Here is a 15915-nt window from a genome sequence, read left to right on the forward strand (position 1 = left end):
TAAACATCCTTGCGAGTGATCTTATCGAGCCGTTTGTAGTCCACACAGAACCGCGCAGAACCGTCTTTCTTCGTAACAAGAACAACAGGAGACGCCCATGGACTGTCCGAGGGCCGAATAACGTCGCGTCGGAGCATATCGTCAACCTGATCATTAACTACTCGACGTTCAGCAGGTGACACGCGATATGTACGTTGCCGTAAAGGTGGATGGGCACCAGTGTCGATGCGATGCGTAACAACGGACGTGCGACCGAGAGAGCTTCGCCCGACATCGAATAAAGAACGGTATTCTTGCAACAGGTTCAGAAGTTTGGAACGCTGTACGGCCGTAAGGTTGTCAGCGATGAAAGGGCCAAATACATCAGCAGATGACGAATCAGAAGTGGAAACAGCATTGATGGTACACGACCTGGGACCGCGCGTGTCATCGGGTACGTCCAGAACTTGTGCGTCGTCGACTGGTTCCACTCTGCCGAGACATTCCCCTCGAAGCAAGGTAACAGCGTACGGGGACGGGTTGGTTACAAAAATAGCAGCGTTGCCCTGGTTGACCTGCACGGTCGCGAAAGGTACTAGCAACCTTTTTCTGCTGCAAGCGCGGTCAGATGGCGAAATAAGTCCAATGGTGTCAGAGAGACCAGCGCAGTAGACAGACACAGCCGTCGTCAAGTTTGGAGGCACTGTTGTATCGTCTTACGTTTGAATCTTGCTCAGTGTCGGGGGACTGTCTTCTGGCGTCAAATGTGAGAAGGGTGAGAGCTCAATTTCGGCGGCGGCACAATGAATGACGGCGTCATGGCGGGAGAGAAAGTCCCATCCCAGGATGACGTCATGAGAGCATGCCTGAATGATGATGAACTGGGCGACATACAGAACTAGTTCCTGTTCAATCGCTCGACGGATGGGAGGAAGAAGGGTAGTAGGCGATTGTTGAACAGTCGGTTGGTGGGCAAAGGGCAGGAGCGAGAACTGACGCGCGATTCCCTCACGGATGAAGGACTTTAGGTCTGCTATCAACGCCACTTGGTCACAACTGGCCTCCAAGCCAGCAAGCGTTGCAGCTCGTGGTGGAGAGCGTCGGGTCATCGAACGCTGCCGGTGGAGCTCCTCGTAGCTCTGGCACAGTGTGATCACCTCAGCCACTGTGCCGGGGTTTTTGGCGAGCAGCATCGTGAAGGCATCATCGTCAATGCCTTTCATAATGTTTCGGATCTTGTCAGACTCGGACATGGTGGAATTAGATTTGTTGCATAGGTCCAGGACGTCTTCAATATAGCTGGTGAATGACTCAGCAGCCTCCTGAGCACGTTCACGTAAGCACTGCTCGGCTTGCAGCTTGCGAACAGCAAGGCGGCCGAAGACGTTGATGATTGCGGTCTTAAAATCGGACCAGGTGGTAAAATCGGACGCGTGGTTGTTGTTCCACAAACTGGCAACACCCGTAAGGTAGAATACCAAGTTGGTCAGCTTGCCGTCCACGTCCCATTTGTTGGGGACGCTCACGCGCTCGTAAATGGCGAGCCAGCCCTACACGTCAGTGCCATCAGCGCCAGTGATGATGGGTGGATCGCGGATTCTGGGGACACAGGGACAAGGGACTGGCATTGGAGGAGGCGTTTGCTGAGAAGCGTCGTGGTACATAGTAGATGGCAGGGTACGTGATCGTAGCTCCAAAGGCATAGACAGAAATCGGAGCACACTCCACCAAATTGTTAAGGCGTTTATAAGCCGGCAACGAGCGAGTATATATAATGGCGACAGTCACAGCCAAGCACGGGCTCTCAGCGCGAGCGGCGTCCTTGTTGGGTAGCCCCACTAGAAGGTACGCAAGAGTTCGACCCATTTCAGAGTTAGGAGGCTTCCCTACAGCCGCTTTATATTTATAAACTGTGGCCATGCGTGCGTAGAACTCCTGAACTTAACCAGCGAATCTTTAGGAAAGTTTTAACACTAAATGAACAGGTATAGTTTACCTTCGGGGGTAATAGCGGGAGTTAAGAGTATAGCTTTACCATTCAGCAAACGTTCGTTGTGGACAGCGTCTAACAATTTAGTGAGAAAGTGTTTACATGGTTTACGTGCTGCAGCTGATAAGATCTATTAAGTTAAACAAGAGTGAAAAGAAAAAAAAAACAGAATATGTAAATGTGTCACCACGCGAAGCAATGTTAATGTTTACTTTATTAATAAAGAAAGTAAATACACTGGAACTACACATAAGACGCGAAAACTTTCATGGTGCTCATTAGTTTACAATAATTATCTAGTTGGGCCTGAAGACGTTGTAACTAGGAAGCTATCTCAGAAATTGCGTGAACTTATCTGAAATACTTGGTCTTCGAAGTTTAATAAAGGCAAGCGAAGCCATTTTAAACAGTCATTTGCTGCGTACAGAGTGAATCTTTAAATAACTACGCCGCATTCACTTCGAAGAGGGTGTCCGAAAGCGTCGCCATGTGTACATACGCTACACTGCGCGAACACGGTATCGTTAAATTCGAGAAATAGCTGGCGTACGGGTAGCGGTACGGGTCACGTAAGCTACTTCGCACGCTCACTTACATCCCACTATCCCGGTAAGCCCGCTACCCTATACAAAGCTCAGTAAACCATAACTGTCTATTATAACACCTTTAGAGAACAGCATCATAATTGCTGTACCTTTTTAAAGAATGATAACAGCAAACAAAATTTATTTGAACATACCGCAAACACGCGTGGGTCAGAATTGTGGCTGCATCCAGCTAGCTCATAACAAGAACTTGGAAACATGTACATTTATTGCCATCTTTCATCGGCGACAACGGTGGCCTGCTGTAACTAAAAAGGTAGCAGCCAAAAAAAAATCATATTGAACGAAAAAACCTAGTCGTCAAGAACGACGTCCTGGTTCAATACTTCAGAGACCTAATTGAGGGTCCTGTTCAAATAAGTCTTTTTCAAACTACGTGACTTCCCAGAGTCTCGCAACATTTTGCAAAGGGGCCGCATGTGTTTCTAATTGGCGGTGTTTAATGGTTCTGGTAAGCTATACGATTTGCAGTGAAATACTGTGATTTTCCCGAATTGTTTCCGTGAGCCTTTGTTGTATAGAGCGCAGAGTCGTTTTTGAGAACAAGCTATCGTCAAGAAATATTTTTTTCGCCTACTGCCTGTTCAGTTACAACAACACGAGCCGCCCAGAAATGGCAACAAATAGAAAAAAGTCCCCCTTATCCTTAAAAGAAAGTAAAAATTGATTTTGAAAGTAGAGAGAATGTTTTTATTAAAAAAAAATGCACCAATATTGCTGTCCCGGGCATCTATTTCAGATCGGCGGTAAGCGTACTCAAGCCGGTGATTCCTGGCCGGTTCACCTCTTCGAAGTACGGCAATTCTGCCTTCAGGCGGTTGTAGAATGCCTTCAGTTTTGGATACTTATCGCCATTCAGGAAAGGAACCTGCGAGTGATAGAAGTAGTTGTCAGCGCCGTCCTTTATAATGCGAGGTAACAATAAAAAGTGGCAAGAACACTTCAGACACACCATGCACTACAAGGGTAAAACAATAACCGCGCCAATTCATTTTTCGCCCACCTCTGCGTAAGGTTCACAGATGTGGTTACCTTTTGCGGAGCTTCAGGTTCTGTGTATGAAGTCAGACGTTTTTCAGTTACGCCCACTACAGCAGGCCTTGTTGGGAGGTACTCGACTATATGTCAGAGGACTGATCAGCTTACACATGTGACGGTAATTCACGACGGCGAAGCAATGAACTGTTTAGCCCGCTCCATGGAACTGCTTAGTTGGCTTCTAAATAAAATACAGATGACGTGCTTCAACTAAGGCCGCAAAAATACGAAAACAGATCAAAGAAGACTTACTTATGGGTGCGGTACTTCATCACATTGATGAATTCGCTCAAACACGGTCGGTGGCTGAAGTAACTATATTATCAATGAGAACTCAGAATCAGCAATATGCCGATATTATTGTGCATTTCTGTAGCTGAAGCACAGTTCTGGTAACGTCGCATAGACTGTAGTCAGTCAGCAGAATGCGTTAGTCAGTCGATTCCGCTGAATGGCCAGAATACGCATTGCTCGACACGCGTGATGAGCGCTTATCGCGATAGAGATCACGCGATAGAATTGCATGCGGTAGACATGAAGAGTTAGTAGAACGGCTTGAGTCGTGGTTTCGTACCAGCCGCCCCGCCACCTCTCTGTTCACCCGCAAAGGAATGATACGGGTTATCCTTTATTTTCTTCGAAATCATTTCAGCTGCGGGTCTTGGCCGTCATCGTGAATGGAAAACATCAAATCAACCTAGTCATACCAGCGACTGACGGTGCTATCGTCCGAGAAAGTGGATCCTTTACCAATTCAATAGCCATGTACAACAATTTGACTAAGCAAAATGCATTTCCTATAAAATGATAGAAAGTTATACGCACTGATTACAAGGTCAATTCATATCCGCCCCGCAATGTCTAATGAAAAGCGGTCATCGACAGAGCGTATGGGCAATGATGAAAAACAAAAATTTAGTGAATGTTTTCAAATGCTTTTAGTTTTGTACATGGGAACGAGAACTATACGTTTACCTTTGGGCTTATCTGGCACCTAATTGAATTTTCGAGTGCAACAATTTACGGTATAGTAACAGAAAGAGAGGGGGTGGGGGTTCCGGAGAAAGTCTGTGAGTGTGGTCTTGTGTTTACTTCAGCGCATTATATATGATCAGTAGGACGTCGCTCGATTTTGTGCGGTGTTGTCACACGTATCTACCATGCGATATTTCTTTGTGGAATTCATTTCGTAGAAGCTAAACTAGCTCAGATAATCTGTAGATAATCATTCCTGTGACCTAAGGCTGTTATGTATGCCATCTGGTACCCACATGCCCTTTCTCTTCGACATAGAGTGCGTGTAAAGCTGAACAAAAATCGCTGCACTTAAGTAAGGCTGCCACAGTAATCGTTTCACGGGTGTTTTTTGTCCAGGGGTCTTCTTTGATTGGGGAATGTGAGCTTTTCAACTATTGTGCTATTCTGTTCGTAGGCCGTTGTACCGCTTGTTATCGACTGCAAGAAATTTTGCCTTGCAGTAAGTGCAAGCAGACTATTTAGATACCAAATCATGCTTCTTTCTCAAGTCATTGTATCTCACTCTTTCTTATTCTTGCTGCGGTAAAAGCGAACGTATCTGAAAAAAAAACATTGCTGATCCCTCCTTCATAGGAATCGGTATAACACCAAAGTGAAACAAGTCTTCATAATAGTAATGAGCTTACTGTGTATACATATTTGAGACCTTGAAAAAGTTCTACTGGCGTTTCGCAGCTATAGAACCGCTTAGCATAGAAAAAGCCATGTCGACTTCTAGTGACACATCTTTATTGTGACGGGTACTACCCACGACCATGATTTAACTGTTGTGGTAACTAAAGATATTATTGTATACCTGCACACAGCGTATCATTATTGCGCACACAGATGATATCAACAAGCCGACACTAAAATCAGCTACTCGATATGCACCTGTTCAAAGATCGCCAGTTATAGAAAGAAACAGCCCAGTGTGCCCTCCTGAAACCTACGCCAATGCACTTGCATACTGCGCATGACCAACACAAGTCGCAGAGGTTTGGAGCTTGAGCCGCGAATGCCCACCTTAGTTTCGCTTCACCAAGGTACGACCATTTGCCCGCCAACATTGTTTCCCTGCTGCAGTGCTCACTGCGGCAGTTTTATTTTGAATAGGCCGGCGCTATCACACTCACTGTAGTCGGTGGTGCAACATCAATGGCACATGTGCAAGCTGCACGACTTCAACAATGAGCCGTCCCACCCTAATACGAAGTGATAGGCAAAAAACATAACCGCGTCAGCAACTCTCCGATGCTCATTCGATCAGGGCCTTTCACTCATACCAAGAAGGTTTAACCCTAAAGCTTTTACCATGACCTTTAGGACTGCATACTGGCCCACAATCTCTAACCCTATGATTTTACTGCGTCATGCCGCATTCTAAAAGGCAACATCGCCCACTTCAGCAACAGAGAGCACGGAGCAAGAGAGAACTTGTGTTCGCAATGTGCTTCAATAGCTCAGTTGGTAGAGCATTGGGCGCGTTCAGTTGTTTTCCCTCATGCGAGATAATCGACGCCCAGCGGAGAAAAACTTTAGGAACGAAGCTGCTTAGGATGTGGGTGGATCTCTCCTCCGTTTGTATGTAGTATGTGCATAGCCCCCCTAGTTTATGAATGGCTCACTAGATGGCCTTTGTGAATGTGTCCCTGGAAATAATATCACCAGATGATGTTAGGGGTTTTCTTATAGTTGACGATTAGAGAGGACAGGTGGCATTGGTACAATAAATTTACAGCATATTCACGGAGTGGTTGGTGATGAGTGTAACGAAGTCTCCGTTGGATGTATGCTCTAGTGTGATAGAAGCGGACAGACGAACAAACAGACGGACGGAAGCTTCGTCCCCCTTATCACTCACGCCATGGATATGCTGTAAATTTTTCTTGAATGCATTTTTCTTTCCGATGTGACAGCATTAACTTTACCACATCACATCCGAGACGGAAATGCGTCACTAAGTGGTTGCAGAATCCCTGCATAAAGACTTTCGTGTGAAAAATTCTACAATCATCATCAGGTGGTATGAGCAACACATTTCAAAAATATGACATTCAGTGTGTCATGTAGGGTAAACGCATGACGTCGCTACCTAAGAGTTTCCCTAAATTAAGTAGAGAGAAATCTGGTGCTGCAATTATTTAGCGACTATGCAAATGATGGGTAGTACACGAATTTGTCTAGTCTTCGTACTTGCGTATGGCCAACCACATTTGTGGCTTCCTTTATTGCTGGTTTTGGTTTTGCTTGGAGAAAATAAAGAACCAGTTAGAAGTTCATGACCGGATTTCAAATATTAGGCCTAAAATGTCAAGGTGGTAAAGCACACTGCTGAGCCTTTGACAAATAATCTTTTGTGACAAAGCAGCTTCAAGCCACGTGAAGGCAACAGGAACTTTAAAGTACGAGGACAAGGCACATCTGTGTACCACTCACAATGTCCATGCTCGCTGAAGCACCATGCGTTGCAGCTCCTATAGACACTATATCTAGAGTTTGCTCTATAGTTCGTATTATTTTGAATTTCTATGGTTCCTACATCTTCCAGATGTGCCCTTAGAATTTATGTTTCAGTTCTCTCTTACCGTTCGTTCATTCACCATACGTAGACGGTGACGGTGACAGCAATCCACCTACTACTTCCCACATGAACTACTACGGGAGATTCCCTACCAGTTCACATATACCGTGCGGACCATGCTGTTTATTCGACCTATGCTGTTTACGCGCCTGAAAATACCTTGTTCAATGATCTGCCCATTTGCTATCTATAGTTACCTAAAAACGGCGTCCAGTAAAACAAGTAGGGTTGAGGTCTCAAGAGTTTATCCTTCCATTACGTTGGCTTAGTAAAACGGGTTGACCGGATCGTACCAGAAATGAAAATCCACATGATCTAAAAAAGTTGCATTGTTTTATATTACAAGATCGTCCCATTCTGCTTTGCCCCTTTTTGTATAAAAACAGAAATAAAACATGCCATGAGACTCATAATACGCAGAATTTTCTTGAGGCTACCTGGCTGAGCAGGTCAATGATACACAGCTCCAAACAGTTTTAAGCTCACTGCTTACCTCGAAAACAAGCGTAAGGTGAGCCACCAAGCTGAGGTCAGCGAGGCTGAGCTTGTCGCCCAGCACGTAGTTTCCTTCTCCCAACACGTGCTCGAATCCCTTGATCACGTTCTCCTCAAACTGCTCCACATCCTCTGGTGTAGGCTTCGTCAACTCGTAGAAGCGGGGTCTCTGAAAGAGCAGATTATTTTTCAACAGTGACATTCAGACGCCGCTGTTGGCCGACCAGCAACCTGTCGTTACACAGACTGCACTTTGTGCCATGCCCACAGCCAAATGATGACAGGGAAGGGGGCTGGACCACCAGCTCCGAAATTTTCATAGGGGATGGAAAGCCTTCGGGAAGTACCGTTCTCCTCTCCAGAAAATTTCTCTTTATTTGCCTGTATTGTGATATGTCTCGGTTCCCAAGACATAGTCCCGATTAAAAGCGCCAATATACTAGCAAGCACGAAAACAAAGAACAGCCCCCGGACACACTGTGGTCAAGGAATAAACAGGTAAGAGCAAAATGCACTGGAACACAACCACCTCTTGCGACCTCGGCCTTTTGTTTCTTACGAAAGATGACTATATGTAACGGAAGACAGTTATTACGATTAGAAAGATGCAGTATACAGTACAGAAAAACAAAGCACACTCAAGTGTATTTTTTTTAGGCTGATGCCCATAATCGTATGTGGCTTTGCGGTGGACGTGGCTGACTGTGGCCAACAAAGACATACCAGTTAAAAAATATTCAAACGCGCAGTATTGCCAAGCCTAAGTTGACTAACTTGCTTTCGTACATAAAGGACACGCAGCTTTTTGAGAAAATCAAACCCCGATGTGTGCATATGGCGGAGGTTTCTTGTGAGATTTTTTGAAGAATTAAATATTTCGCATGATGTACACAAGAAATGAGCTCCTGCTTCAGTTGCTCAGAATAAAAAGATGGAGAGTAAATTTTATTGAGGTAGAAGAAAGGAAATTAGGAGCAAGAAGGGGAAGAAAAAAAATCAATCCGAGAGCAGGACAGTGACACGTGCTCAACGTACACAAATACTTACAAAGAACTTGAAGTAGTGAGGCTGTATGGTGCTGGTAATCGTGGCTAGAGCCTGGTCGACACGAGCGCGAGTCCTGGGACAGTCTGGGTAGAGGTCGGAACTTGGGGCGTGCTTTCTGAGCAGGTAGTAGCATATAGCCGAACTGCGAGAAAAAAAGGCGTGCGTTATTCAGAAAAAATAAAAACTTTTCGAGGGTTGAATAGGAAACGCTTTACGTGCATGTACAGGATGGTCCACCGTTGAAGGGAATGCTCGAATGCACACCATCAACATTCATGGCCATCCAAGAGCCAGTGGATTAAAAAAAAAAAAACGTTCTTCATGCAAGTCAACAGTCTGTCAAAAGGAGTCAGAACTTTCATTCACAAGTAGTCTCGTGACACAAGTAATCTAAGCCGCTATGATTCTGTAAGATAGCGAAATCTAAACATGCAGCTCACGAAGGTGTTTCCTTTAACAGTGAGCCCGTCTGTACATTTAGGCCCCCAGTACAGAACGCCAAGCAGCGAGACTCGTTCGAAGTCACCCGCTGCAACGTTCAAACGAGCATGCTGCTTTCTTTAGGAAATTAAAAAGTCCGAAACGGGTGCCTCGCTGCTGCACGAGTGTGCCTTTCAATCAAAACGTGTTTAGGAAGGCATTTTTGTTTGTATATTTACATAGGCTGGCTTATGAATGCTACTAAATACTTATGAACAGCTTTTAAATTACGCGTTTAAAGAGTTGTGGGTAATACCCACGTGCGCACCAGAACACGGGTATGGTCATGAACACCTGAAAAGCTTGCCTTGTTCTAACATATCAATTTATCGGGCCCTCCGCATCACAAATAAATGTCGTGGGCTCCATATACCCACACTCGTAAGTAGCATTGTGACAGAATTACAACACTGATTCGTGCTTGCATTTACGGAAGCGTGGAAAAAGACCCCTCGCTCAAAGTTAAGGAAAGAATGAAGAAAGAAATAATAATTATTTGATCCTGCGGAACGCGACTGGGTCACTCACCCGTCACAGTCCCACGTAAAGACAAAGTTAACTAAAAAATCTTTCAGCTCATGATTTTTGTAACATCAGTGTTTATTTCGAAACAATTAAAAGCAATCATTCGTTTACTCCCGGTAGGACATATATTTTACACAGAAACAAAATTTTGCCTCTGACCTGATGTTTGTTCATTACTGAATGACTAAACAAATGGGTAAAGGAAAAGCATACGAATGAATACGAGATTCCAACATCAATACGCGAGTATCGAACGGCCTTGCGTAAACTCGTTTCAGGCTAGATGTTAGCAAATCTTCCATGCGCTCTTTCCGCACTTTTTTAAACTAAGAAATGATTGACTAGATCGTGGGTATTCCTTCTGTTAGTGAGGCATGCTTGGATATTTCAGTAGTAATCACAGAGATTGGGGAAATTCAATATTATATACACAAAACTCACCTTTCATATATAATGAAGCCGTCGTCAGAAAAGGTAGGTACCTTGTGGAAGGGATTCAGCTGCCATAAAAGGAAAGGAGCGGCGTGTGAACAGATGTGCCAACAGTTTCACATGAGCTGCGTATATAGATTGCATGAAATATGCCCAACACTACTACTACGGTTTGTGCACAAATATTTCAGGTAGTTGACAAATGTCAAGTCAGACTTTTGTTCACAAGCTGTGCAATCGGCGTTGAAATGGCCTTCAGCATTGAAAACCTAAAAAGCAATCACGTGCCATATATTGATTTGAGGCATGCAGTGTGGCAGCTGGTGTGTTCAGTACCAATCAAATCGGTATTCCTTGAGGCGAGCCGGAAGAAATTTTCACTTTCCAGACAAATGAAAATTCCTAATGTATACAAAGCTTTGTTGAAAGTATCTATCACAAGCAATAGCATAAAGGGCCACTCGCCACCTTGCGTTTAAAGAGGAGGGAGTGATTTTCTCATCTCCTTCTTACACTCGGTGCATCCTTCTCGCTCCTTAGTTCTTGAATGCACGTGAACAATACCAGCACTAAGCGCTAGAGCCTATCAGGATTTCGCGCTTCTCGGCTGCATGCTGTTATCACCGCTTGCGCAGCTGTGAACACAAAAAGTGAAGTTGGATCGGCTTATTGTGGACGATTTCATGCGAGACAAAGAAGAACGGGTGGGCGGCTGCATGGCAAAGCAGTGCAGGAGACAAATCACATGTGATCTTTCGCGTATATCAACGAATCGAGAGCACGTACGCTGTAGATGTCACGGAAACTACTGTCTACACCACAGTAGTGCGCTAAGAAGGACGAGAATATCAGGTAAGAATATTGCGCTCTTTTTTGTATTTTGGGGGCCTGGTGAATGGCCCTTTAGGATATGAATCGTGCATGCCCCTCGAAACGCGTTAGCAATCACTGTTCAGATTGCTTTCTGAAGATTGACCAAAAAAGACAACAGGGTCAGACTGTAATACAAAAATATTTTATACCAGTACACTCATTTGGGAACTGAGTTCTAAAGGGAAGCGCATCGAACGCGCATGTATATCAAGATTAAATCCTTAGATGCCCCATAAAACGCGAAAATTGACCGGCTTCTCGCGTCCGCGTCGACCGTCAGTGACATCAAGACGAATGAGGCAAAAAAAAAATCTACACGCAATGACATCGGCACGTGTCGTCTTCTTAACGTCACTGGCCGCCAAGACTCGAGGCGTAATTTCGCGCCGTTACGTCACGTTATGTCATGCGACGTTAGGTAACGTGATGACGCCCTTACACAACATTGCAGCTTGTTCAGGGGTGTGCCTATCTTGAAGGCCGTGCAAAAACAGCTGAGGTTGAGAAAGCTTGCCTCGCCTACAACCCCAGGTGCAATGGACAACCGCGTTAAGTGCAGTAAGCTTTCTGGTAGTGGCGGGACAGGATCAGTACATCGATTGCGAAGAATCAGTATGCCTCTCGGTCATCCTAAATTAGTGCATCTGGGACCCCATGAATTTTTTACACGCGGATGCCTAAGAACTGCAATAGGATTTAAACCACTTAAACGTTACACACGGAAATGCAAACACACACAAAAAACACCTATACAAAGGTTATACGTTTAGTGAAAACGTCTAATATATTAAAAAAAGAAATGTGGACATTATCGACATCCACGAAATAAAACAGCAACACCTTCGTTTTCACTATTTTACTTGGCGCCTCCTGCAGACATAACTGTCATTAAAATAACCGGGCGTTGTGCTGATCATCTGAATCGAAACTAAAACGCAAGAAAACTGGGATAATCTAAGTTTTCATTTTTTTTCACAGCATTGAAGAACTGAAATTAGCAAGGGCAACTTGACACACCTCCTTAAAAGGTAGAATTGACATGGCCGGCGAGGCATGCAGCCACCACCGCAGATGTGTACAGACTGGTTTATTGCATTGAATGCGCTCGGGCAGGCGCCGATGTAACACATTATAAATAACCTTGAATACTTTTCAAATCACTTTCGCATTTAAAGGCTACAGTCAAGAGCAAACTTGAATAAGTTTCATGGCGCTGCTGTCTTGAGTTTTTATTAGGCTCTGTTCTGTTTTGTATACCTGAGACAGGTCGACCATTAGTACACGGGCAATAACTCTAGCAAATAAATAATTATCTATCAAAATTACACATAGCTTATGCTTCGTATTTCGATGACAACTTTGCACTTGATATTAGCATGAGTTGAAGGGTTAAATTGATGCTTTTGTTGAATTATCTTGTGTGAATAAAATTTCATTCGAAAAAATTCAATCTGATGGGATGGTTCCAATTCCGTTCATACAATCAGCGACGGTTGAATAATCTCGCTACGGATTAACATCCAGTATTTCCTTTACTGAAGGTGTAAACAAATCATCACTACCGATGAAAGTTTTTCCATCAAATGGCCTAATAATGGGAATATTTTTAGACAATCGTAATTGACCTGAACATAGTAATCTGAGGCGGAAGCAAAATGAATACAAATGAAGCTTTGGCAAATAACATTTTATTTCTTACGACTAAATGCAATTGGTGCTAGCGACGTGTGGACAGATGAAGTATATAAATAAAATGCGCCGTATAACCACGCCAGAAGCAGTAAACTTGGCCCAAATCAGTATGAGCTCGAAGTAATTATACGCAAGGGGATCCCGTTCGTAATTTACAACCTATATCTGTTGCTACAATTGTTGCTGTTGAAGTTACACGCACATAAATAAAGGAAATTTTGTGAGGATGTGCATTTTTGTGTAACACTTTTAAATTAATTAGGTGCATAAATGGCATAAGTTCGATAGCTTTTGAGACATCACGCGGGAGATCACATACCTCAGCTTCAATTATAACAAAGAACCTTGAAAACGTGCTGTGAATTTGCTTGCACCTGTGCTCTTTGTTACACACTGCAGTTGTACATAGGAGTGAACCTGGTACTTCGTTCAACAACCAGGCACACATATAGAAGCAGCGACCGAAGTTAAGCTTTGGATCGTATACACTAGTTAAATACCTTGGAATTCGCCTTTACGCGTGTTCAAGCTAAGCATTTAGCAGAAACTAAATGCAAACTTCGCAGCGCAAGTGAAAGACGTACGCTTGCTAGTGGCTGTTTCAGAACATGTCTGTGTGTACAACAGCGTTAAATAACAGGTTGTAAAATGTTAGGCTGCATTTTCGGTCTTGATAGTTTCGGTTCACGTTTATCACTGTAGATAAAGCGCGCAAATTTTTCACGAGAGCTTTTATTTCATTTTTCCAAATTTAGGTTTCCTTTTATGGCATCACGGACAGCACCACGATTTGTGCAGTAAAGAAAAAAAAAAGAGAAAAAAGGGAGGGTGGAGTGCAAGGCGACCGTCATTGCACCGAGGGATCACGCTGCTAGCTTCTAGGGGCGTTTTTGGACACCAAAGAAAAAGCGGGAGAAGTGCACCCACCTGCACCCCCATTCTCTCTCTGTGCGCTTAACAGCACACATGTCCTTCTGCAGAATAATGTTTTCAACTGCCACTTATGTTGCCAGTCGGCTGAGGAATGAACGATTTGGTTGTTGTGCGCCATGAATGGCGAACGCATCTGGGACTAACCATTTGTTGGCCGCTGTGCCAATGCAATTACGGTGAAGTAGCCTTCATATAGAGGATTTCGCAACGTGGCTCTGGCTGTAAGAGTGTCGGCATAACGCGCTGTCTAGATGTGAGAGTGCGCAGCAGGTTTTTATGCTTCCCCCTCTTCATGCTGTTAAGAAAACAGTCACACGATGACGCAACGCATAACTTCTAACCCAACAAAGTACGCTCCACTTCGATGCTAGCAAAATGGGGAGGAACTGTCTTCAGAGAAAGTGTCCTTGTCAATGACAGCTTCGTTACCGAATAATTGTGCAAAATATGGTATGTGCAACGCTCGGTTGATTCCGGCATCACTCGCTACCTGCGCATACACCACTGCAGTGTTTTCTGTTTGTCCACCTTGGTTCGCCAGGAACTTCTCAGTAACATTGCTCATCATTCAACACCGATTGCAGAGTTACCACATAACCAGTAAGTTTTCTGTCGAGTTAATCATATATAAGCTGCTCAACCCCAAAAACCATAGAACAGAGTGGGCGTACTAAATTGCAGAAAGTAACCAAGAATGTTTAACGTATTAAGACAAATAACTGGTATGCAAACATTGATGACTAATTCACTTGTGGGATGATTGTCAACGGTCAAGTGTTCATAGATTTTTTTCGCCCTCAACCACCAGTCACCACAGCTCTTTGCAATTAGGGTCTTCACGAGTAATCTGTGGTTCTTGTACCCAGCAGAATAAAAGGCGTGCGTCCAAGAGCTGATCAGTGGAAAGCTGAATATATTCCGCTAATAAATAAATTAACTACCTCCAGTGAAATCAAGACTACCAAGTGACCACCTACGTGAAGCCTCAGGGTGCTGTGTCTTTTTTTTTATTGTTAAATATTGTGTTGTTAGTAGCTCTTTTATTCGTGCATTTGACTATAGTAAATGGTGTACGCAGCAGAAAAGAACGTTGTAGTGGCTACAAAGTGTCAGACATACGCAAAAATCAAATAAGCGGACGAAACGCGGCACATTGTTCCTTCCGTTTCTTTGTCTCTGTGTCTGACGCACTGTAGCCATCATGAAGCTGTAACTCGCACATTATCCCATCTTGCTGAAAATTGCCTGTTGACGCTGGGACGATTGCATCATATCAGCACTAGTTGAATATGTTCATTCCTAGCTCCATGACACTAAGTTTAGTTGTCATAAACAGAAGAATTGTACCTGTTCTAGGGAAATAGCTGGCCTTTGATTAAAATTACATAAAACACTTCGCCACACATATTGATCGATATACGCGCTGATTCGTAACTAAAACAGAACGCTGCTAAGTCTGGTCATCAGCTCGAGTTTCGTGGCACGGCGCGCATCAGCACGACTCCGGTTTTCACGGACGGGGACTCGTCTGCCCCCACCTAACGTACCTTGAGGTATTCCGGCGTCAAATGCTCCCCCTTGAAAAGATCCAAGTTCTTCACTTCCAAATCGACGCCGATGTGCTTGGCTAGCATGCGCACGGTGGCGCACGGCGGGCTGCCGTAGACGTTGTACAGCGTGTAAGGCATAGGTGCGCCGGTGTTGATCGGTCTATAATGCCGGTCTACGTGAGCGCTCCGTTCCTGCCTTGGTCTCACTGGGGGAGGTGTGGCTCCGGATGGCGTCCTTGGGGCAAGGAGGCGTCGACGTGGCTGCCCAGAGGCTCTCTCTCCCACTGCTTCCCTCGGAGGAGCTGTCGTGGCGGGCAAGGTCGTTCACGCAGCCGGAGATTTCAGCTCTCTTGCCAAGGAGAGAGTACCGATTGTAGTAAAAGAACAAGAAGCGGAGTGGGGGAGTCGCACGGGATGCTGCAGTTCGCTGAGCGCAAACCGCCCGCTGTGGCGCGCAGTGTACTCGGTGCTGGGTCTGCTTCTTAGACGCACGGAAGCCGCGTGGGATGCGTTGATATATATAGGCCCTGCGTACAAGCTATGGCAAAATTAGAAGCTACACAACAGTAAAAATGGAGATTAGATTAGCCGCAAACTGCTGGAAATGGTGCTCGACATGCAAAACACAATGACGGCTGCAGAAAAGAAAAGGAATAAACACAGACACACTTTACC

The 15915-nt window shown here is 44.6% G+C and overlaps 1 protein-coding gene across 1 annotated transcript; it reads right to left on the reverse strand.

Annotated features, from left to right (window-relative positions):
• Positions 1-3241: 3241 nt before the first annotated feature.
• On the reverse strand, positions 3242-15564 carry LOC119184727 (glutathione S-transferase 1). Its single transcript, XM_075890446.1, has 5 exons — positions 15238-15564; positions 10202-10260; positions 8756-8897; positions 7707-7877; positions 3242-3442 (listed from the first exon to the last, which is right to left on the reverse strand). Exons 1-5 carry the CDS (start codon positions 15376-15378, stop codon positions 3305-3307), a joined length of 651 nt encoding a protein of 216 aa, XP_075746561.1. The 5' UTR covers positions 15379-15564; the 3' UTR covers positions 3242-3304.
• Positions 15565-15915: the final 351 nt, after the last annotated feature.

The sequence above is a fragment of the Rhipicephalus microplus genome, chromosome 3 (genome assembly GCF_043290135.1).
Source record: "Rhipicephalus microplus isolate Deutch F79 chromosome 3, USDA_Rmic, whole genome shotgun sequence".
NCBI classification, from domain to species: Eukaryota; Metazoa; Arthropoda; class Arachnida; order Ixodida; family Ixodidae; genus Rhipicephalus; species Rhipicephalus microplus.